Source organism: Dendropsophus ebraccatus, chromosome 2 (assembly GCF_027789765.1).
Source record: "Dendropsophus ebraccatus isolate aDenEbr1 chromosome 2, aDenEbr1.pat, whole genome shotgun sequence".
Taxonomy (NCBI): Eukaryota; Metazoa; Chordata; class Amphibia; order Anura; family Hylidae; genus Dendropsophus; species Dendropsophus ebraccatus.
The window spans coordinates 198,103,599-198,123,134 of record NC_091455.1 but is presented as its reverse complement, the minus strand read 5'-3'; the positions used below and the strand labels follow the sequence as shown (position 1 = coordinate 198,123,134).

General features: G+C 40.3%; 1 protein-coding gene across 4 annotated transcripts in view; it reads left to right on the top strand.

Annotated features, from left to right (window-relative positions):
• Positions 1 to 18,953, top strand: part of NEBL (nebulette) — a 143,019-nt gene extending 124,066 nt beyond the window's left edge. The window contains exons 15-30 of one of the 4 annotated variants that reach the window (XM_069959038.1): positions 105 to 215; positions 1,166 to 1,276; positions 1,603 to 1,713; positions 5,336 to 5,446; positions 6,560 to 6,670; positions 6,862 to 6,966; positions 7,737 to 7,829; positions 8,475 to 8,567; positions 8,660 to 8,758; positions 9,518 to 9,610; positions 10,109 to 10,213; positions 11,174 to 11,345; positions 11,611 to 11,703; positions 13,467 to 13,610; positions 17,211 to 17,326; positions 18,281 to 18,953. In XM_069959038.1, the coding sequence (XP_069815139.1) occupies positions 105 to 215; positions 1,166 to 1,276; positions 1,603 to 1,713; positions 5,336 to 5,446; positions 6,560 to 6,670; positions 6,862 to 6,966; positions 7,737 to 7,829; positions 8,475 to 8,567; positions 8,660 to 8,758; positions 9,518 to 9,610; positions 10,109 to 10,213; positions 11,174 to 11,345; positions 11,611 to 11,703; positions 13,467 to 13,610; positions 17,211 to 17,326; positions 18,281 to 18,457 (1,845 nt within the window). In that variant the 3' untranslated portion in view covers positions 18,458 to 18,953. The remainder of the gene's footprint in view (positions 1 to 104; positions 216 to 1,165; positions 1,277 to 1,602; positions 1,714 to 5,335; positions 5,447 to 6,559; positions 6,671 to 6,861; positions 6,967 to 7,736; positions 7,830 to 8,474; positions 8,568 to 8,659; positions 8,759 to 9,517; positions 9,611 to 10,108; positions 10,214 to 11,173; positions 11,346 to 11,610; positions 11,704 to 13,466; positions 13,611 to 17,210; positions 17,327 to 18,280) is intronic. The other 3 variants (XM_069959036.1, XM_069959039.1, XM_069959040.1) reach the window with 3 other exon arrangements.
• The last annotated feature ends 583 nt before the right edge of the window (positions 18,954 to 19,536 follow it).

The window sequence follows — 19,536 nt, the reverse complement described above, 5'->3', positions numbered from 1 at the left end:
ATAAGGTGCATGCTCGGGTATGGACGGGTTTGGGTTCGCTCACCTCTACTATTTATTGTAATCAATAGCATAACCTATCCCCAGTAATGCTTTTTTATTATCAGAAATTGTATCGGAAAGACTTTGAAGAAGCCATCAAGGGAAAAGCCTCAGTGGACCTGGATCTCACTCCGACATTCCTGCATGCAAAGCACGCTATGAACCTGATCAGCGAGGTATAACTCCCCATTACTGCTGCTAAATGTCAGTAATACCAGATATATTAGAACCCCAAACTGCAATGAAAGGGCAACTCCTGCAAAATGTTTTTTCTTTTAAATCAACTGATGTTTGAAAGTTATATAGATCTGTAATTTACTTCTATTTAAAAATCTCCAGTATTCCGGTACTTATCAGCTGCTGTATGTCCTGCAGGAAGTGGTGTATTCTTTCCAGTCTGACACAGTGCTCTCTGCTGCCACCTCTGTCCATGTCAGGAACTGTCCAGAGCAGGAAAGGTTTTCTATGGGAAATTGCTGCTGCTCTGGACAGTTCCTGACATGGACAGAGGTGGCAGCAGAGAGCACTGTGTCAGACTAGAAAGAAAACACCACTAACTATCTATCTATCTATCTATCTATCTATCTATCTATCTATCTATCTAGATACAGGAGAAAGCCGCACGTCCAAATCCTCATGAAGTGGGTGCTGTACAAATTCAGTCCCCCGGCCTGGGGATCCCCAATATTATGCAAAGATATTCTGCAGCACGCCAGCATACGAGCGAGAGGACGACACTCCAATAGTGTTTAACAAGTGATGATTTATTCACCCATACACATACAGCGACGTTTCGACTCAAGCATGAGTCTTTTTCAAGCCTTGAGCTGTATGTGTATGGGTGAATAAATCATCACTTGTTAAACACTATTGGAGTGCCGTCCTCTCGCTCATATTTGGATATCCAGTGGAGTCGGGGGTCGACTGCCATTAGGACGTGCACCCACCAGCTTGAAGCTATCTGACCTGAAGCCAGCACAGAATCTCTGCCATCTCTGAATTTTATCTATCTATCTATCTATCTATCTATCTATCTATCTATCTATCTATCTACCTACAGTATTAGGACTATTGGCAGGTATGTATACTTTGTCTAATGTCTGTTTATATTTATCTTCATTGTTAGAGAGAATACAGAAAAGACTTAGAAGAAGGAGTCAAAGGAAAAGGCCTGACCGTTCTGGAGGATACACCGGATTTAATCAGGGTGAAAAACGCTTCACAGATATTAAATGAGGTAGGTGTGATGAGGATGTCTTACAGGTAGAGATCAGTGAAATTATTCTAATACAAGCTGATTGGTATAAAATCTCATGTGAATCACATTGTACAGGAGCAGGGACTCCTATCAAAGGCAGAGGTCCCTGCTCCTGTGCACTGAGTAGTAAGGCCTATCCAGATCATGTGATGGGCTCCTGTCAGGTATACTGCACGCATCATTGCTTACCTCTGGGAGGTCCAACACATTTCCTTGACAGATTGAATTTTGGTGGATTCTCTAATCTCTAGTTATAATGAGTAGATTGATTTTAAGCTACACATTTTTAAATTTTTTTTTTTTAGAAAGAGTATCGGAAGGACCTGGAAAATGATATTAAAGGAAAAGGCATGGAGTTCAGCTCAGATATCCCCGAGATGATCCGAGCCAAACGGGCAACAGAATTAGTCAGCGAGGTAATGATATTCAGACCCAACCCAACTGTATCTCTGGAGGCTTCCAGTTGCATTACTCACGGCTGATAGGGAAGGAAGAAACCTCCAGAGACCACCCTAATAACTCATGAACCAGGCAAGTGATGACGATTTCCATTTAATAACACTGGAACAGTAGTCTTCATATTGTGGTAGAGAATCTCAGCCACTGTGGTAGGTAAATAGGGCTAGACAAACTGTACAACTAGATGTACACATCTATAGGGAGATTTATCACACATGGTGTAAAGTGAAACGGGCTCAGTTGCCCCTGGCAACCAATCAGATTCCACCTTTCATTCCTCACAGACTCTTTGGAAAATAAAAGGTGGAATCTGATTGGTTGCTAGGGGCAACTGAGCCAGTTTCACTTTACACCATGTTTGATAAATTCCCCTCCTAGTTTGTTAGAAAAACAGCGCCACCCCTGTCCTCAGGTTGTGTGTGGTATTACAATTCCACTCTATTCACTTCAATGGAACTGAGCTGTTATACCACATCCAAACTGAGGACAGGAGAGGCACTGTTTGTGCAAGAAAGCATGTTTTTTCAAGCCTGGACAACTCTTTAAAGTGTCACTGTCATTTTTTTCTTGCAGGAATCAATAGTACAGGCGATTTTAAGTAACTTAAGAAACTTTGTAATTGAATTTCCTAGACAAATATGCCATTATCTGCATTAAAAAGACTTTCCCCAGCCCCCCCCCCCCTCCTGTCTCTAATTCACTGCTCATTATCAGGAAATCTCGACTCTTTTACATCAGTCGAGCCCTGTCTAATCTATGGAGAGGGGAGGGGGAGGAGGGAAATTAATCGCCAGCAGAGAGCAGAGAATAAAGGATTACACAGTGGGACCTGTTTGAAAGCGGCATTCAGAAGACAGAGAGGTCAGTGCTGACTTCAGAGGAAAGCCCGGTGATGTAGCTGTAAAGTAACTCCTTGTTGTCCTGTTTTCGTGCCTCATCTCCCTCCACCCTTCCCATCTTAATAAGAGAACCATGAAGACAGAGGGGGAGAGCTTCAAACTGCTTTTCATGATAAAAAAAAGCATTTTTCGGCTAATAAACCCAAGTACAAAGTTTCTTAAAATCGCCTGTACTATTGATTTCTGCAAAAAAAAAAAAAAAAAGTAAACGACAGTGACACTTTAAGTACTAAATTCATTGCCCAACAGTAAATCATCATGCTATCATTAGCAGATATAGAAACTTATAACCTTCTGCCATCTATTAGGTTACATTAGATGTTGCTTTTCTTGGTAACGGAGCAGTTTATTGTGTCTTGTATGAGGTTAGAGAGATCGTAATTGTTGTAATTACTTCCCAGTCATAATACTCACATAAAGGCCACGTATAATCACTATAATTGTCGTAATGGGTACAAATTAGATCTCTCGGCTGAGGCAGTGACTCTATTCTAGGCCCGGAACAATCCAGGAAAACAGCAACTCGTTCCAGCTGATAGTAATCTGCACTATAAATGGAATGCATTAGTGGCAATAAATCAATGATGTCCAGTAATACATAACAGTGGTCATAATCTGATGATATGGATATGAGACAGTAGACTGGAAATATGTTCACTTAAAGCAGTGGTGGGGAACCTGCCGCCCTCCAGCTTTTGCAAAATTAGAATTCCAATTATGCCTGGACAGCCAAAGGCTTCCCAATACAACAGCCAGGGGGCTGTTACGAGTTTAGGATCCGCAGAACCACCGCTAGCGATGGCGTAAGCTGCACCAGAGAGTGAAGCTTAAAGGGGTAGTGCACCAAAAAAAAATTTCTTTTAAACCAACTGCTGCCATGAAGTGCCAGAGATTTGTAATTTACTTCTATTAAAAAATCTCAAGCCTTCCAGTACTTATCAGCTGCTGTATGCCCAGCAGGAAGTGGTATTATTTCCAGTCTGGAGAGCAGGAGAGGTTTTCTATGGGGATTTGCTCCTTCTCTGGACAGTTCCTGACATGGACAGAGGGGGCAACAGAGAGCACTGTGTCAGACAGGAAAGAAAACACCACTTCCTGCTGGACACACAGCAGCTGATAAGTACTGGAAGGCTTGAGATTTTTTAATAGAAGTAAATTACAAATCTCTGGCACTTCATGGCAGCAGTTGATTTGAAAGAATTTTTTTTTTTGTGCACTACCCCTTTAAGAGGCTGGTAAAAACTGGCTTGTGCGCGCCCTAGAGGGCGAGGTTGCCCACCAGCCAGGAGGACACTGTTTAGAGGTGAGTCGTCCCAAAGGGGCAAAGAGAAGCGGCGCTGGGCCCAGGCATGTGGGCTTCAGATCATGGGGCACAGCCGCACCCCTAACAAGGGCTGCAGGTTCCCCATCACTGACGTAAAGTATGAAACCTCTTTAATAAAAGAGCTTCTAATTGTCCTACCAGTACTATATAAAAAAAGGGGTACTACCCTTATGCAGTGAAGTCCTACCAGTATTTCTATACTGTGGAGAGTTACTACCCTCATCCAGCTTTTGCCTATTGTTTGGCAGATACCCAAGCTCATCAAGCCATTCTGTAGTCAAGGATTTTTTATTGGGGTGGTGGCAAATTTTTGTTGCAAATGGACCCCATTCACTCTATAACTAGGTTAAAGTGAGACTCTAGATAACAGTTGAATCCATTGTTTGCTCAGAGTGTAGGCACCCATTTAAAGACTTACCTAAGTGTCACCTACTTGGACTCGAGTGATCTTGTAGAACTCTCTTGCTACACTATATACCTTAGAGAGTAGCTATGACTTGCCTGGACATATGCATAGGAAATAACCCTATGTGGACAGTCAATTATTTCATTACAAGCTGATATATCATGACAACCATGGGCCAGGACTGGAGCATGCTGGCTGAAGAAGAGGATTGACTGGGACAATGTAAAAAATGAACACTGGTTATCCAGTGCAGAAAACCCATTTTTAGATACAGTTTAACAGAAGTTACCATAGGGGTTTGTCTATTCAGGATCCATATCTTTTAGCTTGAAGAGCATTTACAAAGAGCTTCTCTTGCTCTGAAGGACTTGTCCTATCTCAGGTTATACAAAAACACATAATTTGAACGGGCATTATGTAATACCTATTTTCTCCTGTGGTGGAGCTCTAGCTAAAATTATGTACTTACTAGTGTTCAGTGGACTTGCTGAACTGTTCAGGTTCGGCAATCTTCTGCCGAATTTAAGTGATTGGCATTTAACTCCCAGTGTCTGGAGAAATTGGATGCCACCCTAGAGAGTCCTGTAAAACATGGATACAGCCATAGGCCATAGGTTATATCCATGTTTTCCTGGCAGCCCTAGTGCGGCATCCAACGTCTCCAACTACAGTGAAATGTTGAGCGTTCGGGTTTAGAGAACGTTGCCGAAAACAAATATTTTGGCAAGTCCACTCAGTACTAACACTTACTATAGGGCTTCCCCACAGACTGCTGCGGACTCAGCAAAGAGATACCTTGTCATCTTCTTATTGTTAGGGATTGGGTAATATGGGGAACCCCTTTATCTAAATTTATTTGTCTCTGTGAACACTAAATTGGTCTTTATAGCCAATAACTACTTATTCCTATAGATTATTCTACTCAGTATTGCTCTTCTTTTTCCGAGCAGAAAGAATACAAGAAAGATTTAGAAACGGAAATCAAGGGAAAGGGAATGCAAGTGGGTGCCGATATACCAGAGCTACAGCATTTTAAGAGGGTGTCTGAACTGCTTAGCCAGGTTGGTACAACTATTGTAGACAATTCAAGAATTGTCATCTTTTGCAATTGAAATGAAATCTAAATTATTGGTAGTGGTAGGATGAGAAGAAAATGGCTCCTATAACGCAAGACCAGTTTGTTCACAATTACATACTATCCAAGATTCCGATGTTAAGTTAGTTTTGTGGCCCAACCTAGAGTCAGATCTTCACTTATCGTGCTCCTTTCTTGTCCTCCCCAAACAAAACATTCACCAAAGTTAATCTTGACAAAAGGGCATATTATCTCACTGAAGTTTCAGTTTCATGCTGCCCATAGACGTCTATTGGGAGCAGTAAGGGGAGAAGGAGGGAGCTTCAGAATGAGAAAAGAGCTCTGGTAGATTTTATATCCAGCATTGCCGTATTCACAGCTTAGGCTGCATTCACACGTTCCGTGAGGTTGTCCGTGTTCATGGATCTGTGCGCATGGACAATTTTACAGCCCATTGATTTCTATTAGGCTATTCAGAGGTTCCGTGATTTCACGGATCCATGATCCGTGCCGTTAAACAATAGAACATGTCATTACTCGGAACGGATGCACGGAAAGGATTCCCCATAGAAATCAATGAGATCCATGTTTTTCATGGATGTACACGGATGTGACATCCGTGTTCGTCCCTGAATAACACAGATGTGATGTAATATAAAATGCTTTAAAACACGGAGGATCACGGAGGTAGCTAGCAGACCACAATGCAGGACCAGGAAAAACAGTGAACGTGTGAATGCAGCCTTACACTGCTCAGTGCTGCTCTATAATGTCCTCCATGCTCCTGCTGTTAGCCACAATGTTGCTATGGAGAGGTAGAGGAGCAGAATATGTGAGACATCATAGCAGGTAGTCTATACCCGTTAGCTGAGGGACAGCTGAAAATTGTAGATGAAGCTTGAAGCTGAACTTGTCATATATAGTTATATAATGTCCAAAAATAGTGTTATGCCCCATGTACACATACAGTATAGGACAGCCTATCCTAAAAAGTTTGTAGAAAAGGTCGTGGTGACCATTTAAACCTCTAATATTCTTAAAAAATTGAAAGAAAAAAGCCCTAGAAATTGTGTTACTAGATGATATGTTTTCTTTGCAGAAAGGATATAAGAAAGATCTAGAAACTGAGATTAAAGGGAAGGGAATGCAAGTCGGTCCAGACATCCCAGAGCTGCAGAGAGCTAAAAGAGCGTCTGAGATTGCAAGTCAGGTACATTGTCACTGTAAGCTGTATAGTTTGTAAGGTCGGCCTGTTCTGTCATCTGTGTTTTGAGTGTTTACACCGTACAACATACATGTCCTGAGTATATAAAAGACATTCAGAAGTGATATAATTCCTGATATATTTATTGATATTTGGATTAAATTTTTAAATTTTTTGGACTTTTTGTGTGATTACAGAAAAAATACAAAGATGAAGCTGAAAAAATGCGGTCTTCGTATTCTACCGTCGCAGATACACCTGAGATAGAGAGGGTCAAAAATGTGCAAAAATCCATAAGTTCCGTAAGTGTAACAAAGGATAAACTTACGTTTATTACGACCGATGTGTTTCATTTGCTGACGTAAATGCAAAGATGTGTTGGAGTAAGATGTCCTGAATTTAGGAAGAGCAAATACATTTCACTATCCATGTGCTCGATGCTAAGATCTGTGGGGTGCCCAATGCCAGGGAAGAGAAAGTGCTCCGGGGAGCAATACTGATGTGATGTCACTGGTTGTGTTGAGCGAACTTGCCAAAAGTTCGGGTTTGGCAACATAATGCTCGGCATTTAACTCCAGGCATCTGGAGAAGTTGGATGCCATCCTAGGGAGTCCTAGAAAATATGGATACAGCCTATGGCCTTAGAGCTGCATCCAACTTCTCCAGATGCCTGGAGTTAAATGCCAAGCAGTCGGGTTCAGACTTATGTTGTCAAACCCGAAAAGTTGGCTCAACACTAGCCACTGCTCGTGCACTTTCATACTGAACAGAATAAACTGCAGACACATTTTATGGTAGAAGAATAAAATATTCTTTATTTAGTAAAATCATCCTACGCCTTTTGAGGGCAGGCGCCCATCTTCTTCAGGTTAAATTTGATGGACCTAAGAAAGAGAGGACGAAGTATAAGACGTCAAGACAATAAAATATAGCCAAGTGTTTGCAAATAGAGATAACATAACAAGTTGGTTTATATTGTAGCTAGAATTATATAGTAACATAGTTTATTACTATATTTGTATGGTGGGAGTGTGAGCAAAAACAAATCTATATTTTTTTTGTTTTACTTTAGGTATTATATAAAAAAGGAGTAGGTGCCGGAACGTCCATCAGTGAGACCCCGGAGATGGAGAGAGTCAAGATCACACAGCAAAATATTAGCGCAGTAAGATTTGTTTTATGTAGTGATTTGCAGCCTTATAGATATTTATTGCAAACCTATGGTACTCCAGCTGCTGTAAAACTACTACTCCCTTCACACCTGGGCAGCCAAAGCCACATCTTTGGTTGTTCAGGCATGATGGAAATTGTAGTTTTGTAACAACTGGAGGCCCTAGGTTCCCCATTCTTGCAAAGAACAGTACACATATATATATATATGGGGTGCTCCCTGTAAGAACCTAGGAGCTAAATAATAATGGCTGCTCTCGATAAAAAATATTGACTGCTCTGGCTACATTTTAATACTACTCAGATTGGTTACCACTAGAAATGAGTGAACTTGCTGAACATTTGGGGTCGGCTGAACCTGAATGCATGGTATTTGACTCCTGGCAGCTTGAGAAGCTCTAGGGCTGCCAGGAAAACAGCCATAGACTATAGGACTCCCTAGGGCTGCATCCAATTTTTCCAGCCTCCGGGTGTCACTGATGCATTCAGGTTCAGCCGAACCAAAATGTTCAACAAGTTCGCTCATCACCAGTTACCACCAAGGAAGTGGATAGGGGCAGGGAATCCGAGTATCTGTAGAGGGTCCAGTCTTTGACCAGTAGGAATGCACTTTACTGCTAGAAATTTCTCATTTCTGCAGGTGAAGTATAAAGAAGATATTGGACCTGCCACAGCTATCCCTGACCTGCCGGAAATCAAGAGGGTTAAGGAGATCCAGAAAAACATTAGCAATGTAGGAGACTCAATGAGCAATTTATAATTTCTTCTATTATTGGACTGCTGACAGCTCGTAGATTGATCGAATCTCTGATCGTCCATCACTAGGTTCATTATAAGGAGCCGCTGAGCAGGGCGACCCCCATCAGTATAACTCCGGAGATGGAACTGGTGAAGAAGAACCAAGAGCATTTCAGCACGGCAAGAGTCCACATAAATTTTATTATGATCTTATTTTCTTCTATAGATACATACAATATATAGATTCTATGGTGTTTCAGTAGAAGCAACAAATAATTCCTGTTATCTTCAAATATAACTCAGCAAAACCTCTCACTGATTTTAGTTTTCATCTATAACGGTCTTCTTAACCATAAATACGCTGTCTTGTTGCTATCTAAAAAATATCACTGGTGGCACCACCATCTGCCCGCACCTTTTCACCCTTGTTTAAAGCTTCACGGGATGAAATCTACGTCCTTCTATGTGTATGTGCAAGTTTTCAGTACTTATTCCTAGAGTTGACTTTACTGGTGGCTGCAGAAGTTGGATGCAGCCCTAAGGCTTCCTGAAAAATATAGATACCATGTTTTCCAGGGCTTCTTAGGTCTGCATTAGAGATGAGCGAACCTTGAGCATACTCGAGTCCATCTGAACCCGAACTTTCGGCATTTGATTAGCGGTGGCTGCTGAACTTGGATAAAGCCCTAAGGCTATGTGGAAATCATGGATATAGTCATTGGCTGTATCCATGTTTTCCAGACAACCTTAGAGCTTTATCCAAGTTCAGCAGTCCCAGCTAATCAAATACTCAAAAAATCGACTCGAACCCGAACCCGGTTTGCTCATCTCTAGTCTGCATCCAATTTCTGCAGCCATCGGTAATCATATGTTACACGCTTGGGTTCACTCAATTCTACCTATTCTTAATGTTTCATTGTGAGAAATTTTATTCTGTACTTTCAGGTTCATTACAAAGAAAAGGTTGGCAAAGTCACATCTGTCGGCCTTACTCCGGAGATGGAGAGAGTCAAAAAGAACCAAGAAAACATTAGTTCGGCAAGTGTCAGTGGCGGAGGTGTAACAGGGAACGGGGGCGGTGGTTGGGAGATAGCATGTAAATATTCATTGGCCGAAATCTTTCTCTTTTTTAGCCTAGAATGGATAGGATTAGGGATGAGTAAATTTACAGTAGTAGCAAAGCAAAGCTCTTTGCTAGGCTCGGTGGTCGGCTTGTCAGCCTTTGATCTCTGTACTGCGCCATGGCGCTTCTCTCAGTGCCTGGAAAAGGTGGATCCAGTTTCCCAAAACTGGATGGCTTTTCCCAGGACTGGATCCAGCTTTTCCAGAAACCTGGAAAGGAATGGCATAGAGTGGCACGGAGTTCAAAGACAGCCAGCAGACAAGCCAACCGGCGAGCCTAGCAAAGCTACAACTTAAAATTCGCTGTTCCCTAGGTGTGATCTTCAGGAAAGGTGGGAGTTTGGTTACTTGTCTAATATCAGGTATCGATCCTATTATTCTCCTCTTTTTATATATCCTCTTGTTTTCCTCCAGGTGAAGTACAGCAATGACTTACAGCAGATGAAAGGTAGAGCTAGTGTAATTCTAGATACACCAGAGCTGAGGCATGTCAAAGAAACACAAAATAATATCTCAATGGTAGGACGCCTCCAGGTTTACTGCACTTTGCTTTGCTGTGGGACCACCACCGCCTGCATATCCTGGTGATGCAGTGAAGTCCTATATATCTCCATATATAAGAGGGCCTTATGAATACTATCACAACATAATTAAATAATTCTATTAACGTGGTTTTATGGCTATTTTTTATTAACCTGCATGGAACTGAACCTGACACAATGTGAGTGTGATGTATGGCGTGTGATCATGTGCATGTCTGAGCAGACTGGTTTGGATATATTGCTGTTGATATGGGATTACTTTATTCACACTGCATGCCATGTATGCTTATAAAATAGTCTGTTGTTATTGCTCTGACGATATATAAAATCTTTACCTATATTCGAAATAGAGTGTCGCCACCTAATTGCCTCCTAAATGTCCATCAGGTATTCGGCCTTGATGTACAGTATCTTGATTTAGTTACTAAAAATCTAATTCAGTCTTTTTACCTACTTGGTCACATCACTATGTCTACTATGTTGGCTACATCAAGTCCATCAAGTCCAACCTTTAACTAGTGTTGAGTGGATCTGTCAAAATGTGCGGGTTCAGCAATGTTATCCGAACCCGAAAACTTGGCGTTTGATTCCCCGTGACTGCAGAAGTTCGATGCCACCAGCAAAGTAGCCTATGGCTGTATCCATGATTTCCAGGTCTCCCTAAAGTGGAAACCTACTTCTTCAGCCACTGGTAATCAAATTCCAAACTGTCGGAATCGAGCATACTCCGATGTATCACAAATTTTTAGCAAGATTTGTAACATTGGAGCGTAGACCCCCACCCAAGAATTGGTTGTCCCCAATTTTTTTCCCCAAAACAGATAATAGATATTTTATAGACTTTTCAATAGGTAGTAGATATTCGATCTGCATCACATATTAAGATCTCAATGTCAGTATATCAGATTACTTATAATTTTCCCATCTGTTATTTTAGATAAAATATCATGAAGACTTTGAGAAGACGAAAGGCAGAGGCTTCACCCCAGTAACAGACGACCCGGTGACGGAGAGAGTAAGGAAAAACACACAGATAGTCAGCGATGCCGCTTACAAGGGCGTCCATCCCCATGTAGTGGAGATGGACCGGAGACCTGGAATCGTTGTAGGTGAGGTCTTACTACGTAGGTGCAAACCAACTGTGATCATAATAGTCTATCATAATCTCTATTAATGGGGGGTGTAAATTATCTAGCATCATAGTAGTGCCGTTTTACAGTCAATGGTAGGTAGGACCAAAGTTGTAATTTTTCCACTCTAGTCCAGTCTATTTCAGGCTTCTTTTTTTTTCTTGCCATTGTTTTATGCTTTGTGGTCACCTTTATCTTTCTTTTTTCTCTCTCATCTCATGCTTTTTTTCATTTCTTGACAAAGACCTTAAGGTTTGGCGCACTGACCCAGGTTCTATTTTCGACATTGATCCACTGGAGGACAATATTCAGTCCCGAAGCCTTCGTATGTTAACCGGTACAGCAGCCTGAGTTACTCCTGCACATAAAACACAAAAAATGTTAAACTTCATAATAAACTATGATTAATATTAAATATAAAAGTGTTACTGTCACTGCTGAAATCCCCAAGAATTTCCAGATAGAGCCGGGAAAAGCGAGTGTCTGTACACTTCACTTCCTGGCTCGCCAATGTTAAAATACTAGTCAACGTTCTAACTAAAAGACATAGCAGAGCTGCAACGTTTATGTGGGATTGTCTGATTCTGGGATCTCGTGTGATTGTAACCTAAAGGAGAACAGGATTCCCATAGATCAATTCTAAAGTTAAAAAAAAACCCTTTGAAGGACTAGGAGATATTGTGGTATAAGAGGGGAGTCCAGTTTCATATAGAGGGTCTGTTGGTCAGCTACAAAGAGTGTCACTCATTCTGGAAGACCTGTCATGTCCAGCATAACATGAACACTGATTCAAATGAACATTGTGTAATGCTCAATTTATCCTGTGGTGGCGCTGCAGAGGAGGTGAACACTTACAGTCTGATTCTCCCACAGATGACACCTGATCACTGAGAATGTCTGTAGTGTGATAATTTATCATGACCTTATTGTCATTGAAGCCTTCTAATAAGTAGAGATAGTCCAAATTGGGGACTTCCTTTAAAATATGATACTTTTAGGAAAACACCTCAGTTTTGAGTCACCTAGGTATTCCCATGTATAATAATAATAAGTATACTAGTTTCAGATAGAGCCTTCATTTAAAAATAATGTTAATGGCAAAACTCATCCACTTCACCCAAATGCAGGCCTTTAGAGGTAGCACTGCCCCCTTAAAGGAACATAGTCCTTAAAGGGGTATTTTGCTCAGGTAAAATGCATGTTAAATCACCCCCTTCCTGGAGACTTAGAATTCGTTCCATACTTATTATATTTTTATCTTTTCAGTCTCCTTCCCCCAGTTCTGAGTCTGCTGCTTGTGGCTGAAGACACAGAAAACTGTGTGTGAGCTGTTCTCTCCGTCTCCAATCTAAACCGCCCCTTCCAAGACAGCTCATGTAGACAGTGTCCCTGGCTGGCTGTTTCTGCACTCTCTGATGCTGGGAGGGTTAATCTAAGGTCAAGTTGCTGGTGATCTCACTGTGATTAACCCTTTCCGAAATTACAAAGTGTGAAAAGCTTGCTAGGGACACTGTTAATAATAATAATAATAATAATATGTATTTGTATAGCGCCAACAGATTCCGCAGCGCTGTTTACATGAGCTGTCTCAGAAGGGAGGGGAGAGAAGAGGCTTTTGAGCAGAGAACAGCTCACACACAGTTTTCTGAGTCTTCAGCAGAAAGCAGCAGCTCACAACTGGAAGAAGGAAACTAAAAAGATAATAACAAGTATGGAAGGAATTATTAGTCTAAAGGGGGGATGATTCAACATGTATTTTACTTGTGCGGAATACCCCTTTAAATTCTTTTAATCTGGCATTCCAATGGTATAGAATATCCGATCACTTGCCTCCTGGCTCAGAAATGTGACATAAAATATTTTATATTGGCATTCATGTTGTTCTCATCCCCCCAAATAAGTTGTATACACTTTAAATAATCTGAAATGTATTATAATTTAGAATGTTTCCCTTTAATGCCAGATTAAAGGAATTCTACCTATACAGCAGCTGCACATACATCTCTGTGTGACTTACATTACCATCCTAGTTTATATTCCTTTTGCATCTTTCTCTGTTTCATGCTATCTTTTTCTTCTATGCTATTCCTTTATTCGTAGAGAGAGCTAGTCATGGTCACAGGCAGTCCTGCCAGTCTGCGGGCGCGGCACGGCTGAGCCAGGCAGATGACAGGTCAGAGGCGTCTGAGATGAAATCTAGTTTCTCTTACTACAGTGAGGGGACAAAGGCGTCTGATGACGGAGGTAACAAACACCAGCACTGTGTTACGTAAAGCAATCGTCCCAGCTCTGCTAGAGGTTTACTAACATCTTCTCCAAACTTCCTCATCATATACCATCGGTTGCCTCCAGGGCTGGTTCAAGCCCTCATGTAAACTGTATATGAGATGCCATTTTTTTTCTATAATAATGATAATTGGTTCATTGGATATAGAATAAAACAAACATGATGCAACCCTATAGATAGTTTTAACTCTGATCTATTGTGTATACAGCTCCTATTCGAACCAAAGTGTCTCCATGGTCATTTCTCCCATCTTCCCCATAAATGGCCAAACATTCATGTAATCTCTATGGGGATTGGTGGGGTAAGCAACAGCCAAAAAAGTTCTGGCACCTGCTTATACTTCCCAGAACAAATAGGTCAGGTGGCAAAAATCTAGTATGCCTGACCCTTCTCTCCAATGTCATCATATGTCAATGAGAATGGGGAGCTCCTCCTAAACACCTTATAATATTGGTGGGTTCAGTCAACTGTAGTATAGTGGGCACCTTAAGGACACATAACAACCAGGGAAAGCACAGAAACTGAGGGACCTATACATTAACTAATGCAGTCTGCTCTCTTTTCAACATACTGTAGCCCCTCCAGGATAAGCTGCAGATTTTGCGATACTCCAACAATATTATTTTTCCTGCATTCTCTTTCTCGGTCTTCCTTTCCCTCCCTAATAATAATAATAATAATAATAATAATGATAATAATATTTATTTGTATAGTGCCAACAGATTCTGCAGCGCTTCCCTACCCTTCTCTCTTTTTAAGGTATAGAGATCTGGAAGAGAATAACAAATAACTGCACAATCTGACTACACAGGGTTTGTTTGTAGTCTGTAACTATGGAGACGCCTTGATCTGCTTAGGAGCTGTAGATATAAGTATTAGTATATTTATGCTTCGTGTCTGCCTCTCTTTATACTGATACATTGTATCAGGCCAGTGAATGTAAGTACTGTATCTAGTCATTGACAGCACACATATAATATAACTTGTGAGCTATAACAAAGTATATTAGAGAGTTGCATTAACCGTGATAACATGGGGGGACACTTAGGCTCTCCAGACCTTGTCTCCATCTTTTTCCTTAATACTTGTAGTCCCCATGAAGAAAACTGGAGCTTATTTAGACCTTAGAACACTGCCTTGTGCTGTTTTTCTGTTCCTCCCCCTGGAAATGCGGAACTATTGTACCTGAGGAAGTTGAGAGAACTTTGTTATTAAATATTAGTACTGTCCATGGGACGGCTGCCTTAAATAACATTGACACCTTATTGCTGTGCAAAGCTTCACCCATAACACGTGGTAACATACAGGCCTGTGTGCTATCTCCTAATATATACTGTAAATTGTAACACTATTACAAGTTCATGTCAAGGTCAGTGACTTCTAGGCTATGTCACCACAATGTCTTTTTTTGGCCATTTGAGTCCAAATAATAGCAAATATTTGTACAATCACGGACGTTATTATTTAAAAAGATGGCTATTCTAAAAGACGACTGTCAAACAGCCAAAAGAAAAAACGTGTAAAGATAGCCTAATACACACCTGATCGCTATTTCTACTATACTTATGTTATCAGTGGTTGAAAGGGTCCTCTGGGGAGTTAAAAATTATAATTTTTTTTAAACATTGTTTTAATAAAGTTGTATTGCTTTGTATATAATTAATGTGTAGATATATTTTTATATACTATTTTACGTATATAAATAAAAAAAATGTTACTTATATAATGTATATGTATATAAAGTATATTTTTTTTTTTACAAATTGTTACTCTCCAGAGTACCCCTTTTAAGTGAGGTGATCTGCCCAAGTCAAACTTTTATTTGAGCCCATAACGGATGCTATCCGGACTTTCCAGTTACAGACATAAAATACAAAAACATTTGAATATAAAAATGCAGTAAATTTATATTTTTTGGTGTTTTGTTGTGTTCATTAATTATAACTGTTTTGGTTTTATCTTTCTATTCCTTACTAAATGTATCATAACATGTAAGTGACTCTGCTTTATGAGTATTCTAACGTATAACTTGCATGTATAAGTGGGCAAAACTTGGTTCGTATCTTGGTTTACACCTGTGAAACCATCAATTTCCAGTACGCAGGGTGGATTTCAGACTATGTTCCCCCAATGTCTTTTTTTTTTTAGAGGAGAAAACGTCCGTTATTCACCTGAAAAATCGTGTTGCTAACATAACCTCAGTGACTTCACTTCTCCAAGCACCTCCTGCTGGTTCAGTGTCTGTGCTCAGTATGTTACACTAAATTGCATTCTGAGTGGAAACTATCTGCAGGAATAAGTATCTTACCTTCATCTTCATCACCGTTCAGCAGTTTATTCCAAATGCTAATTGGTCATTTCAGTGAACTGGGGGTACCTACCTTCTGATGATATTTATTAGAAGGGGCAGGCCGGCCAGGGGAGGATCAATGGACTGGGGTAGGTAGTCCCGCCCCCAATTCACCAAAAATACTAATTAGCATAGGTATTGAACTCCTAATATCACAGAAATTGCGCCGATGATGAAGGTAGGAAATGTACCTTCATCCTCACTGCTCCGTTCTCTATAGGGAGCTATCATCAGGTTTGATTCTGATAACCTGCTGATACTTTCCCTTTAATATTCAAATCCGCAATGTCATGCACAAAAACTGATCCTGCTAGTGCAGCATAGGGTATTATTACAGCCCCACCGAGCTGTAAGGATTTGAACAGATACTGAAATATTAGCAACCATCAGAATCCTGCATACAGACCTGGATGTGAATGGGCTTAAAGTGACTCTGCCAGTAGGTTTAGGCTGTCCTATCTCAGGGTAGCATAAACTACTGAAAGAGAAGCTGAACAGAATGATGTATCACTTACATTGTTCTGTGCAGCTGATCCAGAGATATCCTCCTAAATAACATGGAAATTAAGTAGTCCTCTCCATTATGTGCATGAGCCCAGCAGTCCTGGATATTCATGAGCAGCAACAAACTCTGTCTGCCAGCTGCTGATTGGTAGTTATCTATCCATGCTGTGTATAGGCAGTTAACTGTTAATCAGCAGCTGGAGGGCGGGGGAGGGGTGCGGCACGAATCCTATTTACCTGCATATTAGAAGAACCGCTGAACAAAATGATGTAAGTAATACACCGGTCTGTTCAGCATTTCTGTCACGAGGCAGCATAAACCTAGTGACGGATTCCCTTTAGGGATATGTTCTATCCCATGATCTGTACAAAATAGGCACAAAAAAAAAGTTTTTCAGACTTTGAATTTACTGCTACTTTTCCAAGCAAATGTCTAGTGCAAAAACACTCAAGGAACATCATAGACTTTTTAGAGACCAATAAAGAAAAATGTATTAATATAAATAATTGATCGGTTCCATAAGAAGAGTAAAGGGCAAAGTGGGTCAGAGATTTGGGTCAAAAGTTGATTACCCTTTCCAAGGACGGAGGTTTTAGGTATGTATTTCTTATTACTGGTTGCATATATTGGGAAGGATTGCTTTTTTTTTTGTATGTTAATATCTCTGAATATTATACTTACTATTGTGTTTTCTTAATGCAGCCCCTGGTGCCTATCATCCTTCTCAGTCTCAAGGCTTTGGCTACATACAGCAGTCAAGTATGTCCTCTATGAGGTCAATGCATTCTCCACATGCACATTCAACTTCACCAAGTATGGTGAGTACTGAGATGTAACAATGACTTGTGTGTGTATTTATATATATATATATATATATATATATATATATATATATACACACTATCTGAGCTCCTGTGTTTAAACTAAGAGGGAACTTTTATATGTTTTCACAGTAGAGAGTGACTACAAGGAGTACCTTCTTAAAGCGCACCTCTAATGAAGGACGCTGACCCGACTGGCATGAAATCCATTCAGCTGCCAGAAGCCATGGATACAACCACACCAGGTCGGTACTGACCTGGCGTGGTTGTATCTATGGAGGCCCGAATATCCGGCAGCTGAATGGATTTCACATTGATAAGTTGGTAAGTGTAGTTCGTGACAGGTGCACTTTAACACTTCTGTCCTTTCTACAAATAGCTCATGATTTCGATAGGACTAACTGTAATGCTAAATTTAGCCCGTGGTGGCGCTGCAGAAGAAATGCCAAGTTGGCATTAGATAATCCAGGGAGTAATTCTGTGAATAGAATATAACCAGAGCCGAGCCAGGAGGCCGAATTGTCCAGATTTGGTAATGTTCTCCAAATCCAAGTATTCGGGTTCGGAGAACGCTGTCGAAACCAAACAGTTCGGCTTCTCCGCTTAACACTACTTATATCATAAAGAGATATTCCAGAGTTGACAGCTCCTTTAAAGGGGTTATTCCATGATATGTTTTTTTATTGCATTTAAAAAAAAAAAAAAAAATGGGTGCATTTGTGTGCATCTGTTTTTCCATTGACTTTCATAATAAAAAAAAAAAATGGTTCAACGTGTATCAGTGTTTTTAAGCATACACAAAAATGGGGTTGACCACATTTTCTGACCAGGGATAAAAAAAAGATCATGATAATGATCAGTTGACACTCCAATATATACAGATATATTACTGACACCATAGTAAATGATAACACTTTGACACCTCTACCCCCATTATTATGTCTTGTGCAGAGAACATACAGAGCCATGTACGACTACAGCGCTCAAGACGACGATGAAGTTTCCTTCAGGGACGGTGACTATATAGTCAATGTGCAGCCGATTGATGAAGGATGGATGTACGGGACAGTGCAGAGAACGGGGAAGACTGGGATGCTACCAGCCAACTACATCGAGTCTGTTAACTGAGAGATGGGCCTCCCTTTCCTTCCCGTTTCGGCAATCGGCATACATTTTATTTTTATGTGAGGATCGCCACGATCACGAATACAATTATTCTTTTAAAATGTGCAAAATTAAGTTTAAGCTTATTTTTTTAGCACTAGCATCAACCTCTATACAAGAAGCTGTTAGATAAAGTGCTGTTCTATAAGGAAAGGACTATACAAAGAAATCCTCCTAGACGTAGCGGAATGTTGTGTATATTAATGGGATTTTCTTTCTTACATGACCTATTCTTTCATAGTTAACCTCAGAGGGCTGGTAATTGCTGACAATCTCGGATATAGCAGTGGCATAATGTAGACTATATATAGGATTATAAGATGTATTTAGCTGCTTCTGCTATATTCTCTTCTCTGTGCATTGTATAGTATTGCACCGTTAGTACAATGGAATCTAACCTCTCAAAATTTTATTCTAATTTAACACTAAATATTATATTAAAAAAAATTAGTATTTATAATTATGATCTAATGAATATTTTCAAAAGTTCCTTGTGATTGCATTGAAATTGAAGCGGGATCCCCATTGCTCAAGCAAACCTCTCACATTTTACATAGACTATGTGTATATATATATATATATATATATATATATATATTCATGACTATTTATCTATGATTATGAGTAAAGAGCGGCCATTAAGACCTTCTCCCCCTCTAGATGACCTATTCTACAGGCAGTCCATTAATGGAAATAATTGTAATGCTTCATTTCCCCACTGGGAGTGCTGCAGGCAAATGGAGCAGCTTCCCTCATGGATCACAGCTGATCACTGATCTAATCATCGGCTTATAGACCCTTTTATCGAAAACAGAACTTCCCCATTTGACGAACTGTTTAATGTAAAGCGCGAATAGATCTTCGATTTATTCCAGGAACACTTAAGGCCATTTTACATGGTCCGATAAAGGGACGATAGTCTTGTTGATCGGCGCTCAATTGCTAAGTCTTTATAAGACTCTATTAATCAAGAATAGTGTAGAGTAAGTATGCTCTATCAAACATAGTGTTCTGTAGAGCATCGGGGTGTCTGAGCAAGGATT